General features: G+C 43.2%; 1 protein-coding gene across 7 annotated transcripts in view; it reads left to right on the top strand.

The window, feature by feature from the left end:
* Window positions 1-22,706, top strand: part of eps8a (EGFR pathway substrate 8a, signaling adaptor) — a 30,942-nt gene extending 8,236 nt beyond the window's left edge. The window contains exons 2-24 of one of the 7 annotated variants that reach the window (XM_005734186.2): window positions 1,974-2,061; window positions 3,799-3,866; window positions 6,475-6,542; window positions 6,750-6,911; window positions 7,100-7,249; window positions 7,543-7,625; window positions 7,706-7,842; window positions 8,299-8,369; window positions 8,688-8,814; window positions 9,150-9,238; window positions 9,471-9,545; window positions 9,951-10,099; window positions 10,175-10,358; window positions 10,451-10,581; window positions 11,808-11,919; window positions 12,314-12,454; window positions 12,548-12,583; window positions 13,854-13,877; window positions 14,559-14,817; window positions 15,048-15,231; window positions 15,668-15,800; window positions 17,570-17,623; window positions 20,435-20,497. In XM_005734186.2, coding sequence (XP_005734243.1) covers window positions 1,997-2,061; window positions 3,799-3,866; window positions 6,475-6,542; window positions 6,750-6,911; window positions 7,100-7,249; window positions 7,543-7,625; window positions 7,706-7,842; window positions 8,299-8,369; window positions 8,688-8,814; window positions 9,150-9,238; window positions 9,471-9,545; window positions 9,951-10,099; window positions 10,175-10,358; window positions 10,451-10,581; window positions 11,808-11,919; window positions 12,314-12,454; window positions 12,548-12,583; window positions 13,854-13,877; window positions 14,559-14,817; window positions 15,048-15,231; window positions 15,668-15,800; window positions 17,570-17,581 — 2,460 coding nt within the window. In that variant the 5' untranslated portion in view covers window positions 1,974-1,996 and the 3' untranslated portion in view covers window positions 17,582-17,623; window positions 20,435-20,497. Of the gene's footprint in view, window positions 1-1,973; window positions 2,062-3,798; window positions 3,867-6,474; window positions 6,543-6,749; window positions 6,912-7,099; window positions 7,250-7,542; window positions 7,626-7,705; window positions 7,843-8,298; window positions 8,370-8,687; window positions 8,815-9,149; window positions 9,239-9,470; window positions 9,546-9,950; window positions 10,100-10,174; window positions 10,359-10,450; window positions 10,582-11,807; window positions 11,920-12,313; window positions 12,455-12,547; window positions 12,584-13,853; window positions 13,878-14,558; window positions 14,818-15,047; window positions 15,232-15,667; window positions 15,801-17,569; window positions 17,624-20,434 lie in introns of all 7 variants that reach the window. The other 6 variants (XM_005734184.2, XM_013911171.1, XM_005734181.2 and 3 more) reach the window with 6 other exon arrangements.
* Window positions 22,707-22,815: the final 109 nt, after the last annotated feature.

Raw genomic sequence — 22,815 nt, 5'->3', positions numbered from 1 at the left:
TATATTTTATGTAATAAATTATAAAATTAGGTTAGAAACGACAGAAGACAAACGGTACGATAGCCATTTTTTTCTATCGTTCACACGATATATATCGTCATATCGCCCAGCACTACAAACCAGTTTAAATCTGTGTGCTTTTACTTTGAAATCCACATGGCATTTAAAGGATTAAAGTGTGTGTCACAGGATCGGTAAGGAGCTTTAACTCTACACACACCTAATCCCCACCTTCCTCCTGCTGAGTGAAGGATACCGGGAAACGTTCAGGAAACTCTATTTAAACAATCATGCTGTAAACGCCTCGTTATCGTAAAGCTTGCTGTCCTCACAGCGCCATTGATGCCCCGCCTAAGATAAGTGAGAAAAGAAGAAGTGGCTCTCGCCGTGGTGACCGCATCTCCTCCCAGAGCAAATAGAGATGACAAAACTGAGCCTAACCAGCGTGATCTTTGACCCCTTCAGCTTCCTGGGGTGTCAGGAGGAGGTGGTGGAAAATTTACTTCATATCCATCAGAGTGGGCGGGGCTTTGTGGGAGTAATGATGAGGATTTAAAGCCACTGGGGCTGCACAGGTGGGTGGACGTGCTCAGGTGAGCAAGTTAAAGTCAGGATGACAAATTTGGAATCAGTGTAGAATCAAGCCAGATGCTGATGGTGGAGTAAAACGTAAATGATCATTCAAATTTCGAAACACTCAAACGATCCTGCAGTAGCGTCACCGCCCACCAGAGACATCACAGCCTTCAGACATGAACATTTAGAGCTGAACTGGATTTTCAAAAAAATTAATTTTCTGAACGTCATTAATCAGTGGCGGTGTTCCTGCGTTTGGATTGTATTGGTTTAGTGGAGAAGCACACAGCGGATTATGTGGTTGGTTCTTCTTCATTGCTTTCTGTATCTGCTGTCTTTGTACCTTTTGAAAACATTGACGGCGCCTTGTATATTGGGCTTAATTGGGGTTGTGATGGCTTCCTGTCACGCTGGAGGCAGGGTCTCAATGAGGTCACAGATCCGGCCTTGGCCCTGGTCTCAATTGGTTTGGGTTGTAATACCTGTACCTTGACTCTTCCTCACCTTTGTGTCCTCATGTTTCTGCTGCTGTCACCTGCGAGGGCTCATGATCGGAGGAGCTAACCAGCCAGTGTATTTTGAGATGGTGTTTTGGTATTTTCACTCTGCTGTCGTTACATCACTTCCTGCTGTGGACTCATCTCTCCCTGATTGCGGTCTCACAGGTTTTCCTCCTCTGCAGCACAAACAGTATGGCTGCAGCCTGGTTACCATGGCTGTGAGTCCCAGCTGAATGGCGCTGTGGGAAAAGTAATCACGCGTGGCTGCACTGTACATACTGTGTCATTAACTACCATAAATATGCTCGGGGCCCCCTTTGTGTGCCACGCAGTTTTAATTTCCCTGCCGCTCCGTGGGGAACGCCCAACGAGCCATTAATGAGATGAACTCTCTGAGGGCGACTCGCCACTCAGCACTCAGAAACATCCAGATTAAACCCTCGCGTTTCAGCAGCCATCCTGGATGCTCTGGCAGTACTCGCAGCAGCCATGTTGGCGGTCAGGTGGTTGCTCTGTCATCGTAGCGTCCATCACTTACAGGTTGAACCACTGCTGCCTCTGCTGGATGTCAGAGGAACGGCAGCGTGGCAGCTTCATTTTCAGCTTTTAGGAGTTATAGAGTTTTAGGGGACCCACAGGCCTCTGAAGAGCTGCTGTTTGGCCTTTTTTGTGCCGTTTCCACTCATTTAGTTTTAGTAAAATGATGAGTTTTGACGCCTCAGCATATATCAATAAAATTGTGGTTTTACGGCACCAGTGCATTCCAGTAGTGTCAGGAGGTATGAGCTTTGTGCAGATGTTTGGTCACAGCCGATAAATGTATTACATTTACCCGGAGCTAGCCTTTGACCCAGCAGTGTGGTCATGTGACTCATGGTGCGTCTGCGTCTCTTCCAGCTGATGGTCCACCGTGAAGCAGCATGAACGGATACGAACCTCCAGCTCTCGCCTCGGGCGTCTTCGGCTCCTACAGCTCGCCCATCAAGTGAGTTTCCCAGCAGCCTTTTCTGCTATTGGCCATGTTAGCCACGTTAGCTCACATGGTCACTTTTTGAATGTGAAACACTGTTAATAATGCTTACTCTGATATGAGGCATAACCTGTGCTGTTTCTGTGACACTGATTGTTTCTGAAATAAGAGAATCTCTTCAGGTTTTTAAAGTTTTATTTTAATACTGAGCTTTTACTGGACTCTGGTAAATTTCGTTCATCAATTCTTTAAGTAAATAACTGAGGTTAATGTATAAAACATTTTATTTTGAACAGTTTCAATTTTCGTTGTGTGTATATTTTGTGGCTATTTTTTAAAATAGTTTAAACAATTTGGTAAGTATTAGTTTTAAATATTCAACAGATTTCAAAATAAGATTACAAAACTACAACTTTTCTTTTTAAAAAAATACCATAAAATTCAACCATAAATTTGTGATGTAAATGAACTGAGTAAATTTAAGCGTAACTGCAGATTAATTGTAACGACTGAAATCTTTCATTAGTAAGTCTTGTATTATGAATTATTATACAATAGTAATTATTATTTAAAACATACTTTTGTATAGTCTTTGGTAAAGCTTAAAAAATATTTACAGTTTCAATTTTAAATGTATTTGAAGTGTGCATGACAATGTTCAGTTTTGTTAATAATTCCAGTTATTACTGAGTAGTGCCCATTAAACAATTTTAATGATTAAGTCAGAACTTTTGTTGTTTGTTTGTAAAATGACAGTTTTTGGAGGATTTTTGTGGCCAACTGAAAGCGTCTCTGAGTTTCTTATCCGTGCTGACGCTTCTCGTCTCGCAGCAGTAGAAGTTAAATATTACTGCAGCTCAGCTTCTCTCTGAGAAAACCTCAGATTAAAAATTAATGAAAACTCAAACCGGACACGCTTCAGGAGCTTTACTGGTCTCTGTTACGTCTATACCGAGGCATCTGCTTCTGTGACGGTGTTATTAAGAAATAAACTGAGATGTGGACAGGAAGCAGCTGTCTGACCTCTGGAGGAGCAGAGACCGGATCTCATGGTTTCTGGTTCTGAAGCAGGACCGTTCTGTTTTTCCTGGTTCGTGTGTTTATTCACTGTCCCCAGCCCTAAAAACATCAGCGTGTCCCTGCCCACATAAGAGGATAATCTGGGATAGACCAGCTAATTTCTCTGGCTTGGAGTCATATATGGAGACTGGATATTGATGTGAAATCAATGATTATTGATTTTTTTTATTTATAAAGTCAATAATCATTTAAAGAGGGTCTCGCGTATAACTTCATAAGAATAACTTCCTGTGAGTTCCTGGCACAGATTCATTTGTGTGGCAATCATCAGCGGTGTGTCACATGACCAGCTGCTGTGCTGCGCTTCCTGTAAGGTGTCAGGTTTTGTGCCGGCGTGGCTCTGATGTAATCTGTAATCGCGCTCATTCATTATAAACGTCTTCATGCGGAGAATTAAAGTGTGAACGTGCAAAAGTATCGAGTGACACAGGCGGGATGCCGGTTTGAGATCAGCACAGGAGGGGAGGCAGGAAGTGACATCATAAATAAAACTGTAACAGAAGCCAAACTCGGACACCTCAGAGATGAAGTGAAATAAAATCAAACACTCACGCAGTATCCCTGTCAGGTAAAATCACCTGGCGTCCAATCAGAAGCTGCTGTTGGTTGCATCATCAGCTGATCTCAGATCTGACCTTTGACTTCCTAACTCTGTTCTGCTTTCTGTCCCAGCGGCCATGATGCTCCATCTCCAGAGCCTGCAACGCACAAAGCCAAGACCAGTGCCAAAGCTCTTTACGGTGAGGACCCTCCTTCCTCCCTTCTCCCTCCTCCTCCTGGGAAATGGTGAGGCTGTCCTGGATCATTCTGGACCTCATTTATAATAAAGCTTGGTTCAGAGATGACATCCGTGATCGGGGTGGTACAATGGGTAGCTGACTGTAAGGTGTCTGCAGGTGTGAATGTTACCTGTGAGAGGAGCTGATGTTAGAAATGGTTTAAGGTCATGACGTCAGTGAGGACTAAACGACATGCACAGATTTCTCTGAACACCACATGCTGTAGTCTTCATTACTTCAGATTTAGGTGCTTTTATTCTTGAAACAAACTGAGACTTGGAGTTGAGTTTGAGACTCCAGGTGAGTCAGGTGAACTGAACCTGAGCAGGTAAAAATCCTCTGTGAATCTTTGTTTGATTTATTGGGTTTCAGAGAAATTAGACATGATCCATGACCTCATTATCTGCTTTATCTTTGTTCACAGGATCTGACGAAATCTATTTCCTTCGTTCGTCTGCCAAACACAAAAAGAAAAGTCACAGTGAGACGTGTGTGTGTGTGTGTGTGTGTGTGTGTTTTTGTTTGCGTGTGTACCACGTTTACATATCTTTGTGAGGACCAAAACTTGGAATTTTACTATTTTTGGGGGGGCCAACAGTCCGTTATGGCAACAAAAGGCTGTCCCCATGAGATTGAAGGCATTTTGAGACTCAAAATGTGGTTTTAGTGTGAAAGTTACTGTTAGGCTATGGTTAGGATTAGGCATTCATTTTTGATGGTTAGGGTAAGTCAATTAGATGTTCCCACCAAGATATGAAAGTGTGTGTGTGTGTGTGTCGTGTTTTGCCTCGTTTGGGCGTTACGTGTTTGCAGAGTCGATGTTTCTTGTGAAGCATCGATTATCTTCAGACAGAGGTTTGAAGTCCAAACTCGGGGGTACGACTCGTGTTGTCAAACATCTGTAATGGGACAGATGTTTGATTCGTGTGAGCTAGCCCTCAGGTCTTACTGTGAACACGTGTGCAGTAGCTCCTGGTCTCTATCTCCTATGATCTCCGTCACAGTGAACTTTACCTCAGTGAACATGTGACTGAAGTTCAGACCTCCAGCTTTAGACTCTTCAGCCATTGACTGAGGCCTCCTCAGTTCATCAGCAGGAAATCAAATTTTATGCTCACATTGACATTTACCACAGCTGTCCAGCGGGCCTACTGTTGATATAAACTTCAGTTGGAGGCGCTGAGTTAAGGCTGAGTGTGAGGTAAATGTGATGTGATCAGGAGCTGCAGGATTATGGAGCTGCTGTGTGTGTGAATGTTCTCACTGCAGGAACGATTCCTGCTGAAACTTTCTGCCGTGTCTGAGGCAGAAGGAAGATCTGCAGTGTCCAGAGACTCCAACCAGGATTTGGACGGCTGAGGGTTAACCTCGTCAGAGGCTCAGTGTTTCCTCTGAGACATGTTTTCAGTGATGTAGGATCTGGTTACTCTGGCTGCTCGGGTCATTCGTGGGATAAAAGTCGGCTGCTGTTCTCCAAACTTTTGAACTTTCAGCTCTGCTCAGGATTTCATTGCCAGGTTTATTTTGCTAATTCGCTCTGATCCCTGTCAGTCGCCCAGGGGCTGTTTGGAGTTGCTGCCCATGTCCGAGGAGGCTTCAGGTCACCAAAGAGACGTCAGCACTGTGTTTGATCATGTAACCAAGATTAAACAACGGTTTTGATCACATAGGTCACTTTAACATTTCCTGGGACCAATGACGGAATGGTGTCCCTCACAGTCTCAACAAACCCAGTTAGCCCCGCCCTCTAACCTGCAGGAAGTCCAAAACGCGCAAACACACAGCTGGACTTTAAGGCAAAACTTTCATGTGATCCCTCCTCCGTGTGTGAACAGGAAATTTATTCAAGTGAAGAAGAAGCTCCAGCCTGAGCTCAGGTCGTTCCTCTGTGATGAGAGCTGAAGGATTCAATGCTGTTTTTGTTTTCACACAAATAAAAGCCAAACGTCCTGGCGCTTGGTGGAGAGGAGCATCATGGGTAATCTGTGAAACCATTACCTGTTGGTGCACATGTGAATGAGTTTGTTTAAAAACTGAAACGACACATGGACTCTAGCAAGGACGTCGCTGTTGGCTGTTGTTCTGCTGCTTTGCCGCTGATTTGTGAGCAGCTGTGTGCCGGTCCTCCTGCCGGGTGGAGATAATGGTGACGATGCAGATTTGGCTCTTATCTGCGGCTCTCAGTGGCCTCTTTGTTCCCATCACAGCTGATGACATCTGTCACCTCCTTCCGGAGGGGCTCTGAAGCAGCTGAATTACTGACGTCCTCCTGCAAACACCACCTTTAATCCATCACATGTCCAGGTTCACTCTTCTTCTCTGCTTAATTCAGAGCATCGTCATGTGTGTTGCTTTAGTGTCACTTATAGGTCATTGGAGCAGCATAAAACCATCTTCTCATTACAGTTTCCTCAAGCCTTCTCTGAGTCCATAAAATCAAAGCTGAATGCTAATTTCCAGCTTCAGTCATGAAATATGAACACAGTCAGGTTCCCAGGGGGACTTTAGGGAGACATAAACATGATATTCACAGTCCAGAATAAGAGTTTTTCTCTGTTCTTTTTAACAGAACAAAGGAAACATTACACCAAAACCAGCATCAACAGCCTGACAGACACATCGCAGTATCATGTGGAGGTTGGTGCTCACGCCTGCTCCTCTTGCCTTGCATTTTATCAAACCAAACGTGTTCAAATTTAAGGTTTTCACATACAAAGTGACCAAAAATCACCACTTAAATTATAAAAAACATAAGCTGTTTTGTTTGTGACTGTGATCGCTTGAAGCTCCTGTTGTCCTGCTGACGTTCAGTTTCCTGCCGTTACTCTAAATCTGTCTGTTCAGCACCTGACCACGTTTGTGCTGGACCGCAAAGACGGGATGATCACGGTGGATGACGGCATCAGACGCCTCCGTCTGCTCGATGCTAAAGGGAAAGTGTGGACACAGGAGATGCTGCTGCAGGTGGAGGAGAAGATGGTGAGCCTCATCGACTTAGGAACAAAGGTGAGGCTAAAAACAAGGATTTATTTTTGGTTTTGTTTTTTGTGGGGGGGTTGTTTGTTTGTTTGTTTGTTTGTTTGTTTGTTTTAATTACAAAAGGCAAAAAAAAGAACACTGATTCTCAGTGTGTCCTCAGCTTTAAGCTCAGTGTGACCCACTCCGACTTTGACTTGTGGGTTTTTCTCCTTCAGAACGAGCTGGAGAACTTCCAGATCGGCTCGATCCAGCACTGCCAGGCCGTGATGAACGCCTGCAGCTACGACTCCATCCTGGCTCTGATCTGCAAAGAGCCGGGTCAGGTCAAACCCGACCTCCACCTGTTCCAGTGCGACGAAATCAAAGTAAACAGCCTCTGATTGGGCAAGACACTAAGCTAGCCCTGAGGGCCAAAAGTCCTAAAACACTTTAAAGTTGACTTTACTGTGTGATGAAGGAGTTTGCTGTGAAACCTGTTTGCTGCTAGTAAATGAAAACTTTGATTAAACTTCAGCTTTGATGTAAACGGCAAAGGACCGAGGGCAGAGCCCTGTGGGACTCCAACAATACCGGCCTGTTTGGACAGAGTCAGATGTCACGTTATAAATGTGTTTCATCCTGATGAACAACTTAATGATCTATGTTCTTTCTCTGATAGGCGAATCTGATCCAAGCTGACGTAGAAAGTGCCATGATGGATGCCAAAGGAAGCAAAGTGAAAAAACGGCCGGAGACCCTGAAGTAAGAGCTGAGACACTCTGAGGGTTACTAAGCCCAGTTTCTCATCCTAGAAGCTGATTGGCTGATCTGTCTGTCTGCAGGATGATCCTGAAGAGCGATGGCATTATCCCCCCTCCCCCTTCCGCTCCTGCCCCCCAGCCGCCACCGTCACCTGATCTGGTGGACGTAAAGAGTCGTGCAGCAGCCTGGTCGGCATGGACCAATGAGCAGTACGAGGGTGAGTTATGTCACTTGCTAGAAGCCCCAGTCACCTGCGGTTCAAACCTTCTGGTTGTGAGGGACAGCCAGTCAGAAGAAATTTGGGTTAAAGTGGGAGGAGTTTAAGCGGCTTGTTTCGCAGAGTATTTGGGATTATCTCTGACCAGCTGCTTCAAGCTCACATGGGTTTTGTTTTTGTTTTGTTCTTTTGTTTTCTTTTTGACAGTGAAAGCAACAAATACTGAGTTTTGTTTTGTTTTTTTAATACAAAGGCTGCAGGTAAAGTTTATTCAGATGAATCATTCTGCTTTTTATTTCTTTGAGGATTTACTGTGATGTGACTCTGTGTGGAACTGATATGGGTGATAGGACGTAGTAATAAAAATGTCTGTGTTGGTTTTCAGTCACACTTTAATGTTTTCTCATGAATCGGGTGTTACGTTTTCCTCACACGTGCGCTTTCTCCCTTCTGCAGCAGACGATAGACGGCTGTCGCAGGACAATGGGCCGGTGGAGATGACGGCAGCTCGCGTAGATCGCGATGTGGTGAGTGTCCCATGTGTGGGTGGGGTTTCAAGGCTGATCTGAGAGCAGCTGGAGGAGCTAAACTTGAATCTGAGGTCGGCCCGGGGTTGTGGCACAATAGAAGATTTAAGCCGATTGAAGAAGGCGGCTTCATTCAAGCATAATCAGAGTTTGGAAGCTTTGGAGAGCAAATCTGCTTACATAAGGGAGCTGAGAGCGCTGAACGCTGCGCTGTTGTTCAGGTTTAATCATTAAATAACGCATACAGGAAACCTGCAAGCCACCGTGAAGGTGAATCAAACATTAAAAGATCCTGAGCACAGCTTCTCCTTTTCGCAGCAAATCCTGAACCACATCCTGGATGACATTGAGTTTTTCGTCACCAAACTTCAGAAGGCTGCCGAGGCCTTCGGTGAGCTCTCCAAGAGGAAGAAGAACAAGAAGGGCAAGAAGAAAAGCCCCGGAGGTGAGAAGGCAGCAGAGCCACACCAATCAAAATATGCAGTAAAAGTGCTGATACTACAATACAGTACTGTCCACATAGACAGATCCTGCTGAAACCAGAGTGAGGGATGTGCTGATCAGAGATCAGCTCGCTGGCAGCTGTTTCCCATCAGGCTGCTTCAGATTTCTGAATCACTGCGTTCCTCAACAATACATTTATTGATTTATTTCCAAACTGTTTTAATAAATTAGTGTGAGTGACAGGAACACCTATCATTCCTCCCTCCTCTGAGTCATGTGACCTGTGACTGACCTCAGTTAAACAAACTGACCTCTGTCATGTTCTGTGTCCACCAGAGGGCGTCCTGACGCTGCGCTCCAAACCTCCGAGCGAAGACGAGTTTGTCGACTGTCTGCAGAAGTTCAAGCATGCCTTCAACCAGCTGGTACCTCCTACCTCCTCTTTCTCTTCCTCCTCCTCCCCTTCCCTCCTCCTTCCTCCCTCCTCTCACAGTTTATTTGCTGATATAAAACTCGCTGATCATAAATGAATCTTTTGTCCGTGTTTTCTCTTGCGCAGGTTAAATGTATTGATTATTTATTGTCATACTGACTGAATAGTTTCGTTGGTGATGAACCTGCTTCTTGCCTCATGAGCTCTCTGTGCTCCGTCTGCAGGGGAAGCTGAAGGACCACATCCAAAACCCGAGTGCCGTGGAGCTGGTCCACTTCCTGTTCACACCACTAAAGATGGTAAGTCAGCGTTAGTGCCTCGCACAGCTACTTCCTGTATGTGCTCTGACTTCAGGCATGGAGCTGGAATAAATCCTTAAGAACTAAAGAAAGATAGAGGCTCCACCTATCATCCATCCATCCATCCTTTAGCTGAGAGGCAGAATCTCTCCTCCCATCAAACCCCTGACATGGAGGAGGAGCATGAGGGACTCGATACCTAAGATCAGTGTGATGGCTGGTCCACAAACACCGTCACATATCACAACTGCTGCTCCAACCTTGAATCTCAGGTTCCAGTCTCAGTTCCACCCTCAGACCTTCAGGTGGAACACCAGAGCAGCTACACCTAAGACAACCCCAAACAGTGTTGTAAATGTAAGTAAAAAGTTTTTATTGTCACACCCTCCTCCTCCTTCCGCTCAGGTGATCCAGGCTTCGGGCAGCGTTGATCTGGCTCGTAGCGTTGTCATTCCTCTGCTGACCAGAGACGCCATCGACTTCCTTCACGCCTCGGGGACGGCGGAGGAGAGACACTTGTGGGTTGCCCTGGGAGACGGCTGGACAAAGAGCAGGTCAGACAGGAAATAACCGATGGATCAGTCGACTGATTTAATTGGTTGACTGATCAACATCTTGGTCTCCTAAAGGCTGGAGTGGCCGAAGGACCACTACTTCCCGCCGTGTGTTCTGAGGTTTCGTGATGGTTGGGAACCACCTGCGTTGCCGGCGACAACCCCGAGTCGTGAGCAGGAGCTCGCTCAGCTTGCTGAAAGCCTCGCCAACGCCAACCTGCAGAGACCGGAGGACCCAAGGCCGTGGGTGGCTCAGGAGGTAAGGGGCGGGATGTGAAAGTGGCTCTGATTTAAGCTTGTCTCTCGCTGACGCGGTACTCACTCGTGGTGTGATTTCTGTTTCTGCTGCAGGTGGCGCTGCAGAGGTTCTCCCCTGCTGACGGGTATGCCTTCACCAACACCTCCTACAAACGCATGCAGATCCTGGATCAGGACACGGCCGTGGCTGCTTTCAAACACGCCGCCAGCCGCCGTGTAGACCGGTAACTGCAGGTCACATGACGCCCTGGAGAACTGATCCCACTGCTGTGCTTGCTCTGCTCTACGGAGGCCTGGGAGGGGCAAAATCAATACAGCAGAATAAAGAAAAATCACACAACAATCAACAATGATTAGATGAACTAAAAACAAAATTTCTAAAAAATTAACTAAAGAAAAGAGGAAGTTCAAACATGAGCGAATAAAGAAAACAGTAAATAGAAATTCATTATAAAAATTCAAATGAAGATATTTCAAAAGTAATAAATGGTTAAACAACTACGTATGTAAACAAAGAAAATATAACAAACCAGAATTAAGAAAGAATTCAATCTAATTTTCCTTTTTTTTCTTCTTCATCAACATCATAACAATAATAATTATTATTCAAATATTTATGCATGCTAAAATAGAATAAATAAAAAGATTTCATAATAAGTGAATATAAATATACTAGCACTGTCAGCGTTAATCTCGTTACAGTTAACGCCATAACCGCATTAACGCAGCAAATCTCCGTTAGCGAGTTAACACGGATCGCCCCGTGCAAGGGGCTTCACGGCGCTAATGCGTTAACGAGCGACCCGCGTTAACGAACTAACCGCACTAACGCATTGATTCTATGCAGCCCTCACACGGGGCGATCCGCGTTAATGAGCTAACGTAGATTTGCCGCATTAATGCAGTTATGGCGTTAACGTTGAGTAAATGTTTTGAAAATAATACATGCATTAATGAAGTGTTACTGAATGTGACTCAGTTTAATTATCAACGTCAGAACATTTCATTTATATTTGAATATAAAACAGAGGTGAGGAAATATAATCATTGATCAGTAAACTTTAATCAGCTAAAATATTGATAAATCTTCTGTCACTTCCTGTTTGTCCTCCTGCTGCTGATTGGTTTTTGTGTTGCTGGTTTTCTTCTTCGCTCGCTATGATCTTTGTCTTCTTCTGGCTGACGCTCCTCTGATCTGTCGGTGGGACATTTCTCCACGGCTGCAGCCGTTTAGTTTATGTCATCGCATTTTTACGATGTTCAGCAGCGTCATGGCGTCAGATCCAAACCGATCAGACTTAAAGTGAGAAGAGGTTTTTGTTTGACCTGATGTTCCTCCTCGGAGACTGATCTACCTTTAAAGTTCGGTGTTTGGCCCTGTGGAGCTGCTGTGCTGCTTCGGGTCCTCTTTCTTTTTCGGACTGAAGTCTTCCTTGTTGGTGTGTTTCAGAGGCTTCGACGCTGATGGCAGAGGGCAGCCCAAAATGTTTGCCAAATCGAAGTACGACTTTGTGGGGAGGAACAACACAGAGCTGTCGGTGCTTAAAGACGAGGTGGTCGAGGTAATCGTATTAGTTTTCTTCTGCTCGTGGTTTATTCCTGGACTCTGAGTAGCTTTGCATGATTCACAGTTCAGAATAATCCTCATGTAGCTGATACTAGACCTTAGTGTGGCCCCTCCTCTCTGAAAGTGCCTTCCCCTAAAAACAGGTCTCTTCTGATTGGCTGGAGAAGGTTTTAAAAGCTGGTAGGTGGGGCTTCTGTGTCTAAGATGACATCAAAGCGATCCAAGAGTATAAAAAACTGAGATAAACTGAGTGTTCAGAGCTTTAATGTGTAGACATTGACTTCATGTCATATTAAACATGCCCATCTCTATGGGAACAGAAAATACGCAGCAGGAAGTGAGGAGGAGGGGGAGACTGAGTGAAGTAATCCCTGACTCTTGCCTGGCAGGTGCTGGACGACAGGAAGCAGTGGTGGAAGGTTCGTAACGGCTGCGGTGCGACGGGCTACGTGCCAAACAACATCCTGGAGATCACCAAAGCGGTGGACATGACCAGCCGAGGAGAGCCCATCTACAGTCACACCGTCCAGGTAATGCACGCTCTGACGTTCACCGCAGCGGCTCACTTCCTGTCCCATCTCAGTCACCTCAATTCATGTTCTGTCTTTATGATCAATCATCAGCTTATGATGCCAAGGAGGGAGTTTGAGTTGTTCAAGGTAGGACGAGCTGGGTGTGTGTTTCTAGCTCGCTGTAGTTTCCACTTCCTGCGTTTGATTTGCTGTGATCTTAAAGGGACAGTGTCACGTTTGAGCGAATCTGGTTACCTTTAAATTATGAAATGACTCTCAGCTGAGAGAGAGATTAAAGCTGTTTTTCCTCTCAGTCCTGTGGACTGGACCAGGAGGACCCAGAGCTCCGTCATAGCTCCAAGGACATTTTACTTATTGTTCTAATATATACTACTACTTGTTGTTGTTATTGTTATTATTATTATTACTTTATAAAAATGACCCGTGATGGGTGAAATCCATGAAGTAGCCAACTTTATTTTTTACAATTATTATAGATGTTTTAAGGCTGTAAAACCCCTCACTACACACTTTATACACTTTTCTCAGACAGGCATGAACATTTTCACACTTTTCTCTCTTGTTTAAACACTCTTCAAACCTTCGTAGAAAAATAAGTCCAGTATTATAGAATGAAACCAAAGGCACCCATGGTTGCCTCTGACGGTACAAAATGTTTTGTTGACATTGTTGTGTTTGTTGGGGAGAAAACATACAATACAGCACTCCAGATCACACTGCTAGCAATCGAAGATTTGAAAATTTGTAATTTGTAAATTTGACATGCTGAACGCATTCTGCATTGTACAGGAGACACGGCACGAGATTGATTGGTCTACAGCCAATCATTGTCAATCAGGATGTAGAACACAATGCGCTGTTGAAAAAAGAATGCAAAATTGCACAAAATGCTGTTTTGTATTTGAACTCCATTATAGTGAGGGACCACTGTAGTATTATTATTATTTATAGTATAATATGAAATGTTGATAATACCTTTTTAAACCTTAGTTTATTTCAGTTTATTTTTACTTATATTCTAAAAGGGTAAACGTGCTGATCTTTAAAGGTGGAATTTCTGTGGTTTAACGGATTACAATTGTGATGGATTATCTTTAATACTTTACTTCCTGTGGAGGTTTTCAGTGTAAAATGCCAAAGCCGACAGAAACTCAGTGACGTTTCTCTTCGGTTCTTCGTGGCGCTGCTGTAGATCGCTGAATAAACATTTACTGTTGGTGCCGCTGTTGTCTGAGCAAGGCTAAAATAAAGCAGTGGGCTGTCCCTTTAAGAGGTTTTCTAGGATCAGGTCAGTGACCAGTAGTAGCTCCTCACAGACCCTGGTTCAGTTTGCAGTGAGTTACACATGTTGATTCATCGTCTCATCGCCATCATCTGTCTCATTTCTTGTTGGCAGCAATTACTGGGAGAGCTTAACGAGGTAAACACCACTGAGACTCTGATTGTTGCTGTTTCGAGGGAAGCACTCTGCTCGCCTCCAGCTCTGAACAGACTCCACCGCTTTAAATATTTCAAAGATCAAAACAGTTTTTCTTCGTTCACAGAGGTGTCTCGTCATTAGTCCAGGTCCTTTTTTTACACCACCTGAAGTTCCAGCAGAGGGTCGGAAAACCCTGACTGCAGGAAGCCTAAACCCTGACCCTGAAAAATCTGACTGATGAGAAAGTAGAGGCTGTGCTTTAAAATGTTTTAAAAGCTGCTGCAGATACTTAAAATTACCTGAAGGGCTTGACCAATCAGGAATATTCAGCGCTGCAAGCCCCGCCCCCAAAGTTGACCTGATGGCATGTGGAAAATGATTCATTGCGAGCTCAATTTAAAGTTCCTGAGGTAGAAATCCAATTTATTTTATACAGACAGCTGAAAACAATATGTGCTGCCCCTCTGCAGGCTTCCAGGAGTCAGCCAATAAGAAGAAAGCAGGCTTTTAGGGAGGAGCTGCAGCTAATGCGCTGAATAAGATAAATGAGGATTATTTTGAACTGTGAATCATACAAAGCTGCTCTTGAGGAGTCATGAGTAAAACATGGAGCTGGAGATGAACAGACATGCTCACCTGTACACTCAACTGTACACTGAAAAACTCATCTGTATCCTGCAGAAACAGACCACAAGGACAGAGTTTGTCCCCAGCCAACCCGTTGCCACGCCAATGCCCCCAGTCCCTGCACCGGTTCCTCCTGCTCCCGCCCCCGCCAGGGTCCCCACGCCGCCACTGCCTCCTCCGGCCGCCGAGCCCACAAAGCTGGCCGCCAGCAGCAGCACAGTCAGCCGACAGAACAGCAACGCGTCCAGCGACATGGGCAGTGTCGCCATGAGGGAGCAAAACAGTCAGAAACCTGCTGTTGCCGCTGGCAGCCGTAAGTCCAGAAACACCTGCTGATCCAGCTGTTCAGCCCCAACACCTGTTTTAGACTAAAAACACAAACAATCTCATCTTTTTTAAATAAAGTTCAGAAAATCAAACCGTGATCAGTTTGAATACTTTTTATATTCAGACTTGCTGAATAAATGTTTCTACTTAAAGAATCCAGACCATCAGAGGCAGGTGACGTGGTACAGGTAACCCTGTTTGTGTTTCTGTCCGTAGGAAGGAAGTCGAACATGGAGGAGGTCCAGGACGAGCTGATGCACAGGCTGACGCTCGGTCGCAGCGCCCAGAAGAAGTTTCAGGGTCCCGCCCGCAGTGGCAGCACGCCGTCGGTCAGCATCACGTATGACTCGACACCAGAAGAGGTCAAAGCATGGTTAGAGGCCAAAGGCTTCAGCCCCGTGTAAGTCTGCTGCTTTAACCCGCACTGACCCACACGCTCAGTTGATCCTAAAGTTTAAACCTGTGTTTAGAGTAGGAAGGAAACCAGAAAAACACAAACTGGACTCAAGTCTGAGAGTCAAGTCTGAATGTGACCAATCAGGCATGTTCCTGACAGTCATGTGACTAAAACGTTTGAAAAACTGTCATTAAAGCTTCCAGAAGTGAACGTTTCCTGTTCTTGGTCATAAATCCAAAGTAAAATAATCCACAGTGTGACTTTCATGCTTCAAAGCGGGTCATATAAATAAAATGATGTCACTTTCTTTACCCGTCATCATTTTTAACCATCTCATGATTGTGTGAAACCACAAACTGTAAAAGGAAAGGGGGACATAATTGGAGAGGCTATAATGGTGTGTGTGTGTGTGTGTGTGTGTGTGTGTGTGTGTGTGCAGCACCATCACCAGCCTCGGCGTGCTCACTGGCGCTCAGCTCTTCTCGCTCAACAAGGAGGAGCTGAGGACGGTTTGTCCTGACGACGGCGCCCGAGTCTTCAGTCAGGTCACCGTGCAGAAGGCGGCGCTCGAGGTGGGTGTCACTGCTCAGACCCGACGTCACCATCAGATTTATTCCTATTCATTATAATCAGTCTGATTTTAAGTAAAGGAAGCAGAAACATCAGTAACTGCAGGAAAGCAACAGAGACAGGAAGTCACTCTGAGGAAATGTGTGCAGCATTTCAAAATAAAGGTTTGGTTTGATTAAAGCTGGAATATTTTAGAAATAAAACTACAGTAATCAAACCTCATACTTCAAATCTTCAAGAACAGCAAAAACATTTTAATTAAATACAAACGTATTTAAAATATATTTTCAGAGTAAAGTTTGTGTATTTAGAGAATGAGGCAGTCATAATGTAGGATATATTCTTATAAAACAGGACGCATAATTTAAACGCTGAAGTTAAAATGGTCTTAGGTTTCATAATCTTTATATTTCACTAATGAGTTCATACTTATTTGAACAGTAATATTTTACACCCAATAAAATGAAAAGTTAGCCTGTTCTAATATCCTGAAAATATAGTCACGTTCATTATTATTTTATTTTATTTTAATTAATTGATGTATTTATTTTAATTTCACGTTCAGGACAAGATTTTTTTTATTTTTATTTTAATCAAAAACAAAACTGACTTTTGACTATTTAAAAAGTCTGGGTAATTTTTTTTTTTTTAATTTTTTTTTTTTAAACATCACCTTTCACTGAATATTTTGATTTTTATTTTTTATTTTTTTTATTTTATTTTATTTTTTTTATTTCAGCCTTTTGAAGAATAATAATTAGACTTTACACATTTTATTAAAAGGATTTAACTTTTTCTTTAAGGACTAAAGGAGATGAACTGCAAATAGCTTAAGATTGCATTACAATAATAACTGTATTATACATCCATAATACTTTACAGAAGAGTCAGTCCCATGCATCCCATGAATCTAATGGTGGAGCCACAATATTTAATGAATAAAGTTTGAATATTAAAAGAATAAAACTGACAAACTACAACTTTAAGTTTCAAATAATCTAAAAATGAATTTTGACCTGTACTTCCTGCCTTTATTGAGTTTAAACAGCTTCCTTAGAGACATCCTCATCATGATTATGTTCTTAGATTAAAGGATCATTGACACAAACGTTCTGTATTAGGACAGATTAGTTTTCACAAATGAATCTTTGATGGTGAAATCGTGTTATTGTTCACTTTAGTGTCTGTCAGTGTGGTTTTATTACTGCATTTTATCAGATCGTGTTGTTAGTTGAGGCCAAGCTTCCTGACAGCTGATTGGTTCATCAGACAAACGCGTGCAGCAGGAAACGGAGACAAAACAATCTGAGTATCTGACATGTCAGCGCCGATTTAACTGATTACTGAAGTTAGTGAAAATGAAAGAGGGCTAAGTCGCTGAGTTTGACCACCAGAGGGAGCCAACAGGCTGTTGGTGTTAACAGACACCTCAATGCTGAGGATTATTATTATTATTATTATTATTATTATTATTATTATTATTAATAAAACGTTTTGTGCTGGAATACAAATCGGATCACTTCCTGTAATAAAATCTAAACTTCTTTAAAGGGAAGTGTTTTATTTGTAGACAACAGCAGCACTTATGATCCTGATCTTGACGTTGTCAGATAATCTGAGGGGTCAGAGATTGTAATCTCTGTAATCTGTTCGCTGCCATGTGTTTGTGTCTGGAAGCTGGAGGCCTCTTCACGATCTTTTCTGTCTTTAAGCTTTCTGTCGCCAAACTCTGGCGAGGTCTGGTGTTCTGGTGTCTGTTTCCCACCTGCAGGTTTTCTTCTGAGCCTCCTTTGATCTTCTGATTCTGTTACCACACTCATTAAAGGTATCGTGTTCATGTAAATGCAGCTTCATTCTGTTGGCCAGATTTAAGGAAACTGCATGAGATGGAGGACTCATGGGGTTTTACATGCTGTGGTATTCAACAGGAGGTCCTCCATGACTCATGACAAAATTAAGATACTTAATGCGATTCAAGTAAACCCTTAATTTTATTTCCTCTTTGGGTACCAACATGTTCCAGTATCTGTTAGTACTAATTATTTTTTTTTTTTTTAAACTTGGTCAGAAGATGTCAGGCGAACGCGAGACTTGTTCATCCTGGCGTGAGGCGCATGTTTGAGGGGTCTTAACTGGGACTTACCTGTCTTACTTTTGGATTGTTGGCCCTTTTTTGGGTTAGGGATCATGGTCAATAAACCACTTTAAGTTCAACAACAAAAATTGAATCAACATTTACCATTATTGTGTCTTGCTCTTCTTCTTGACTTGGCCTTGCTGGTCTTGATGTGGCCATAGGTTTGGGACTGTTGGCGAGTTTGGAAGGTTTTGAATTTAGATTGTTGGACTCCTGTTTCTCTTAATTAGTGACATGACTTAGAAGCCAAAAAGGCCCAAGATGCTGCAGCAACTGCTGCTTCTTTCGGACTTGTTGTTCTCAACTTAGGAAAAGTATTCCAAGCTTAGGACTAGTTGGTCTTGATTTTGGGGGGAACAAGTCTTAAATGAGTCTTAGTGCGTTAAACTTTTTTGAATTTGGATTGTTGATATTGGGGAGTTTTTCATCTAACAGAACTTTCCCGTCAGCTCTCTTTACCTGGCCCTTTTGGATTTATAGTCTATAATTAGCCCACAGATGAAGACCAACATTGACCGGTTGCACCGGAGGATTTGTTCGTATCGACACAGGACTCCAGACTAGTTTCTTTTCTCAGAATTCCTGAATCTGGCCATCAGAACGAGGCTCCAGATGTTTCATGTGTAGCAGCATTTTTAAGGTAGTCAGCATTAGGCTTCCTGCTGTGGCTGTGCACAAAGTCCTTCTTAATCTCCCTGAATGAAGCAGCTCCCAAACAATGCCCTTCCTGTTGACCTCTGACCCTCACCTGTTGCTAACTCACAGCCCCACCCTCCCATAGAAACCTGGATGTGTAGTAATTTTCACCTTCTTTTGGTAAAATGTGCAAACACATTTTCCATGTACAGATCTGGGTTTCAGGACTTTCTCCAACACATCAATTGTTAGTTTTAGCTCATATTTTTATTTTTTAAACACACTTAGTTTAGATTTAATATCTACTGTTGTTAGTTTGTCCTTTATAAAGAAACGAACACTGAAAACATCCAGATTCAGATCAGCTGCTGAACCCACAATCTAGACATGGACCATGCTGAATGGTTTGAAATACCATCTTAGATAAGTAAAGTGGCGACATACCTGTGAAAGCACCTGTGATACTGAAGCGTCTGGTAAGTATAAATTGGCTGTCTGTGGTCCTGGATCAGTTTTTAAAACAGTTTTTTAAATAAAGTGACCAAAAAGTTTCAGATGTCGACCAAACACTTGCCTAAAATTGTTCAATCTGCCTGTAAGATCTTCTTCTGCACCTCTGGACCTTTTGCAAGCTCATTAAAGTAAAACTACATGTGAAAAAAACATTTTAGTTCACTAAATATGAAAATAGACTTTTGAAATATAACAAAAAGGGAAAAGTTTGAACTCATTAAACTAAAATAAAAAATACAATTTTGCTAATTTAGTATAATTTAGTACTAATTTAGTATAACTGTTGTTACATGAGATGTGAATGTGACATTTGAGCTCTGAGGAGGACTCACAGGTCACAACAGGAAACATCTGGAAGAGGTCCAGAGGTGCACATGAGACGACGCTGAAGAGCAAACTGATTAAATTTCAGTGGCATGAGGGTTTTTCCTGTAATTGGCTGCTTCCTGTAATCTTTTTGATCACTTCTTGTACCTGAACACCTCAAGCTTCTTTCCACCTGCAGCTGGTTGCACAAATATCGGCACTTCGGCCTCAAACGCTATATTTTCTCCCTGCGGTGAACGAACTGCTCCAGATCATCTCGTCTCTGGGAACACACAGACTCTGGTGTAGCAGGTGTTTGTGCCACCAGTTTCAGAAAATCCCGTTACCCAGCATGCTTCCTGACACCACACCGTAGACACATTCATCCACATGCTGTTTGCAGCTTGGCAGTCGCCAAAGGCTTCCCGAGGCTGAGTTTACACCAAACTGCAGCCAGCTGGCGCCGCTAGGCTCTGACCGACAGAAGATTTCACCTCAACGCGCCGAAAAAATCTTCTAAAGCGACGGCACTGACGCTCAGTAGATTTTACATTTATTGCTTGAAAAGCTCAGAGGTCGAGGGGAGACTTTCGGGGGCGCTCTAACGGGCTGAGGTGGTCCGGGAAAGCAGGAGCTTGTAGTTTGTCCAAGGTAACAGACCGATGTAAATAAAAGCTGTGGATAATTACCAAAATTCAAACTTAAGATCAGCTTGAAGAAAAAAAGTTTATAATTACATCATAGTTTCTGACGTTTCAAGTTCATGGAGAATTTTCTTTTTTTTTTTTCTCTCTTAAATTTCCCTTTAACCTTGGATGGCCACCTGTAATCTGTGGAGAGGAACACTCTGTTTCAGTAAAGCTCAGCAAAAACAAAGTGGTTTTAGTGCGTGATTATTGGTGGAAAACTAAACTGCAGTGAGTCAGGCAGGCTGTCTAAATGGGCTTGTCTCACGAGGCGGCGCTCGAGAGTTTCCCGAGATCAAATGTGCGTTTGTGTCCTGATGAGTGTTTGTTCATGTCTCTGTTTCGTCTGCGTCTCCAGAAGAGTGCAGGCTCCGAGCTGCAGGAGATCATGAGGAGGCGGCAGGAGAAACTGGCAGCCAGCACCTGTGATTCAGGGGTGGAGTCTTTCGATGAAGGCGGCGCCCACTGAGCTCCACCCAGCTCCTCTCCTTCCTTCCTCCCTTCCTCTTCCCTCCCTCTGCTGTACCTTATCCTTTTTTTCAAACCGCAGCCTGCTGCTCTCTCAATCCTCAGGCAGCGGCCGACCGCGCGGCGTTCGTGGAGATCATGCGGCGTAGACAGGAACTCCTCAGCTCATCTCCATAGAAACAAACCGACCGCCCACCGGACTGCCACACACACAATATTCTGCCATGTTTGCCTGGAGTTCACATGAACACTTTGGGGACTCGTTTAGTTGGTGAAAAGCTGTTTGCTCACCGTTTCCAAAGCAAAGCCTCGCAGTATTAACATCAGTGCCGCGCCCGGTCCTCTCCGCTCCATCACTGCGGTCAGGTCACACATAGGAGCGTTTCATGATGTAATGATGTAAACACACTGCACTCTAAGAAGACTCGTGGAGCCGAGACATTCAGGATTTATGTCTTTTGAGTTAAGATTGTGGAAAAGGCTAAAAGCAAACAGGAAGTGCTGATCCTGTGTTTTTATTTCCAAAGAGGGATTGACCCTGCACACGTGGATTATTCCTTCTGTGCCTGGGCACAGTGAGATCACGGAGAGGCTAAAACTGAGCCTGGTACTTTAGACATGCCTGACTGCTTGTTACAAAAATGAAATTCACTAAATGAATATTATTCTATCATCTATGCTAACAGACTGATAAATATACATTTAAATGTTTTTGAGAGTTATTTGATGGGATTTCATTTTCTCAGATTATTTTAAAACTAGAAGCAAAATGAAATGCACATAACTTTATAGAAATAACTTATGAAGAACATCTGTCACAGAGTGAGTGATCAGATTTCTTACAAGGAAATGATATTTGGTAATCAGCATTTTTGCACATGAATAAAAATGCTGTTGTTTTTCAGGCAGAGGTAACAACCAATGAAACGAGCTGAAGCAGCTGAGGTGTTTGTAATGGCTCAGATCTGAAAGTCTTTCTTTGACTTTGTTCTGAGAGTAAAAACACAAAATGAATGTAGTTGAACTCATCACACCCCGTCCAAAGCAACAGGTAGCCTCATGTTTCTGTCTCATTGGTCATCTTACCTGTTCGAGCTGCAGGTGATGTGATGCCAGCGATTGCTGACTATATTCAGGTTTAGTAATTGCCATTACTATCAGCCTCCTCGTGAAAAAAATGGGGGGGGGGGGGGGAAATCTACAAATTGAACTCTGTATACTCTATCGAAAACCTGATGGAAAAGAAAAAATTTACCCCAGAAAAATCTGCATTTTTGTTCTTCAGCTCCACAGAGTTGCATTCTGTCTGGATGAGCTCGAGTGTGCCCCCTGTGGGACAGGAAGTTCACAGGTTTAAGTTCACATTTTAAAGGTTACACGCACACATTCACATGGACTTGATTTTGAACTGGATCACAATAACGACTCACACTAAGGAGTCCAGACCTTTCACATTAAAAGTTGAAAAGGGTGTAATCTGTTTTCTTAAAAGGCTTTTAATGTGAAAAATCTGTCCTTTTTGATCACTCTGAAAACCACCCAACCCAATCAGTGAGGTGACCACTGGGACTGAAGCGATGATGTGCTCTAACAGTCACGGGTGTGATGGTTCCCGCTGTGACTGGATTGGTTCGTGCTGGTCACGAGCACGCTCAGACATTATTTGAACACTGGCTATTGTTTGAGAATTTACAGCCAAAAATCAACAACAGAAGATGTTCAGATCGGTGAGCAGTAAATAAAGTAAAAACATGCAGACTGTTTCTGTTTGTACAAGCAGCCTGAAAACACTGTAAATGAAAGATGTAAATGCTCATAGAAAAGGAAATGTACAGAAATGAGCCTGTACTCACTGTGGCATTGATTGTATTGATTTTGTTTCCACTTATGCACTTAATCTTCTGAAGGAAAGTTTTGTCTTTGTCTGAACTGTAGCACAGCACTGTAATACAAATAATGATTAAAGCAGAGTAGTTCAGTTTATGGAGAATTGCTTGTTGCTAATGAGAGAACAGTAAAAGTGTACGTAGTGTAGTTTTACCCAAACAGATGTATAGAGGCCAATCAGGAGGAAAGGTTAGAGTTCATTTGTACGTGTATAGTTTTCTTCGTGCCTTTTCCATGTAAATCTGCTCATTCTGCAATAAAACATTTACTAAAAGCATTTTTTTAAGTCATCATGGAGCCTTTTTTTTTTTTTTTTTTCCCTGTAATCTTCACGTCTGCTTCTGAGCCATCTTTCTTTCAGAGATTCATTTCACAGCAAAGTTC

Source organism: Pundamilia nyererei, unplaced genomic scaffold (assembly GCF_000239375.1).
Source record: "Pundamilia nyererei isolate P.nyererei 1_Seehausen unplaced genomic scaffold, PunNye1.0 scaffold00057, whole genome shotgun sequence".
Classification (NCBI taxonomy): domain Eukaryota; kingdom Metazoa; phylum Chordata; class Actinopteri; order Cichliformes; family Cichlidae; genus Pundamilia; species Pundamilia nyererei.
This window is presented reverse-complemented; position numbering and strand designations above follow the sequence as displayed.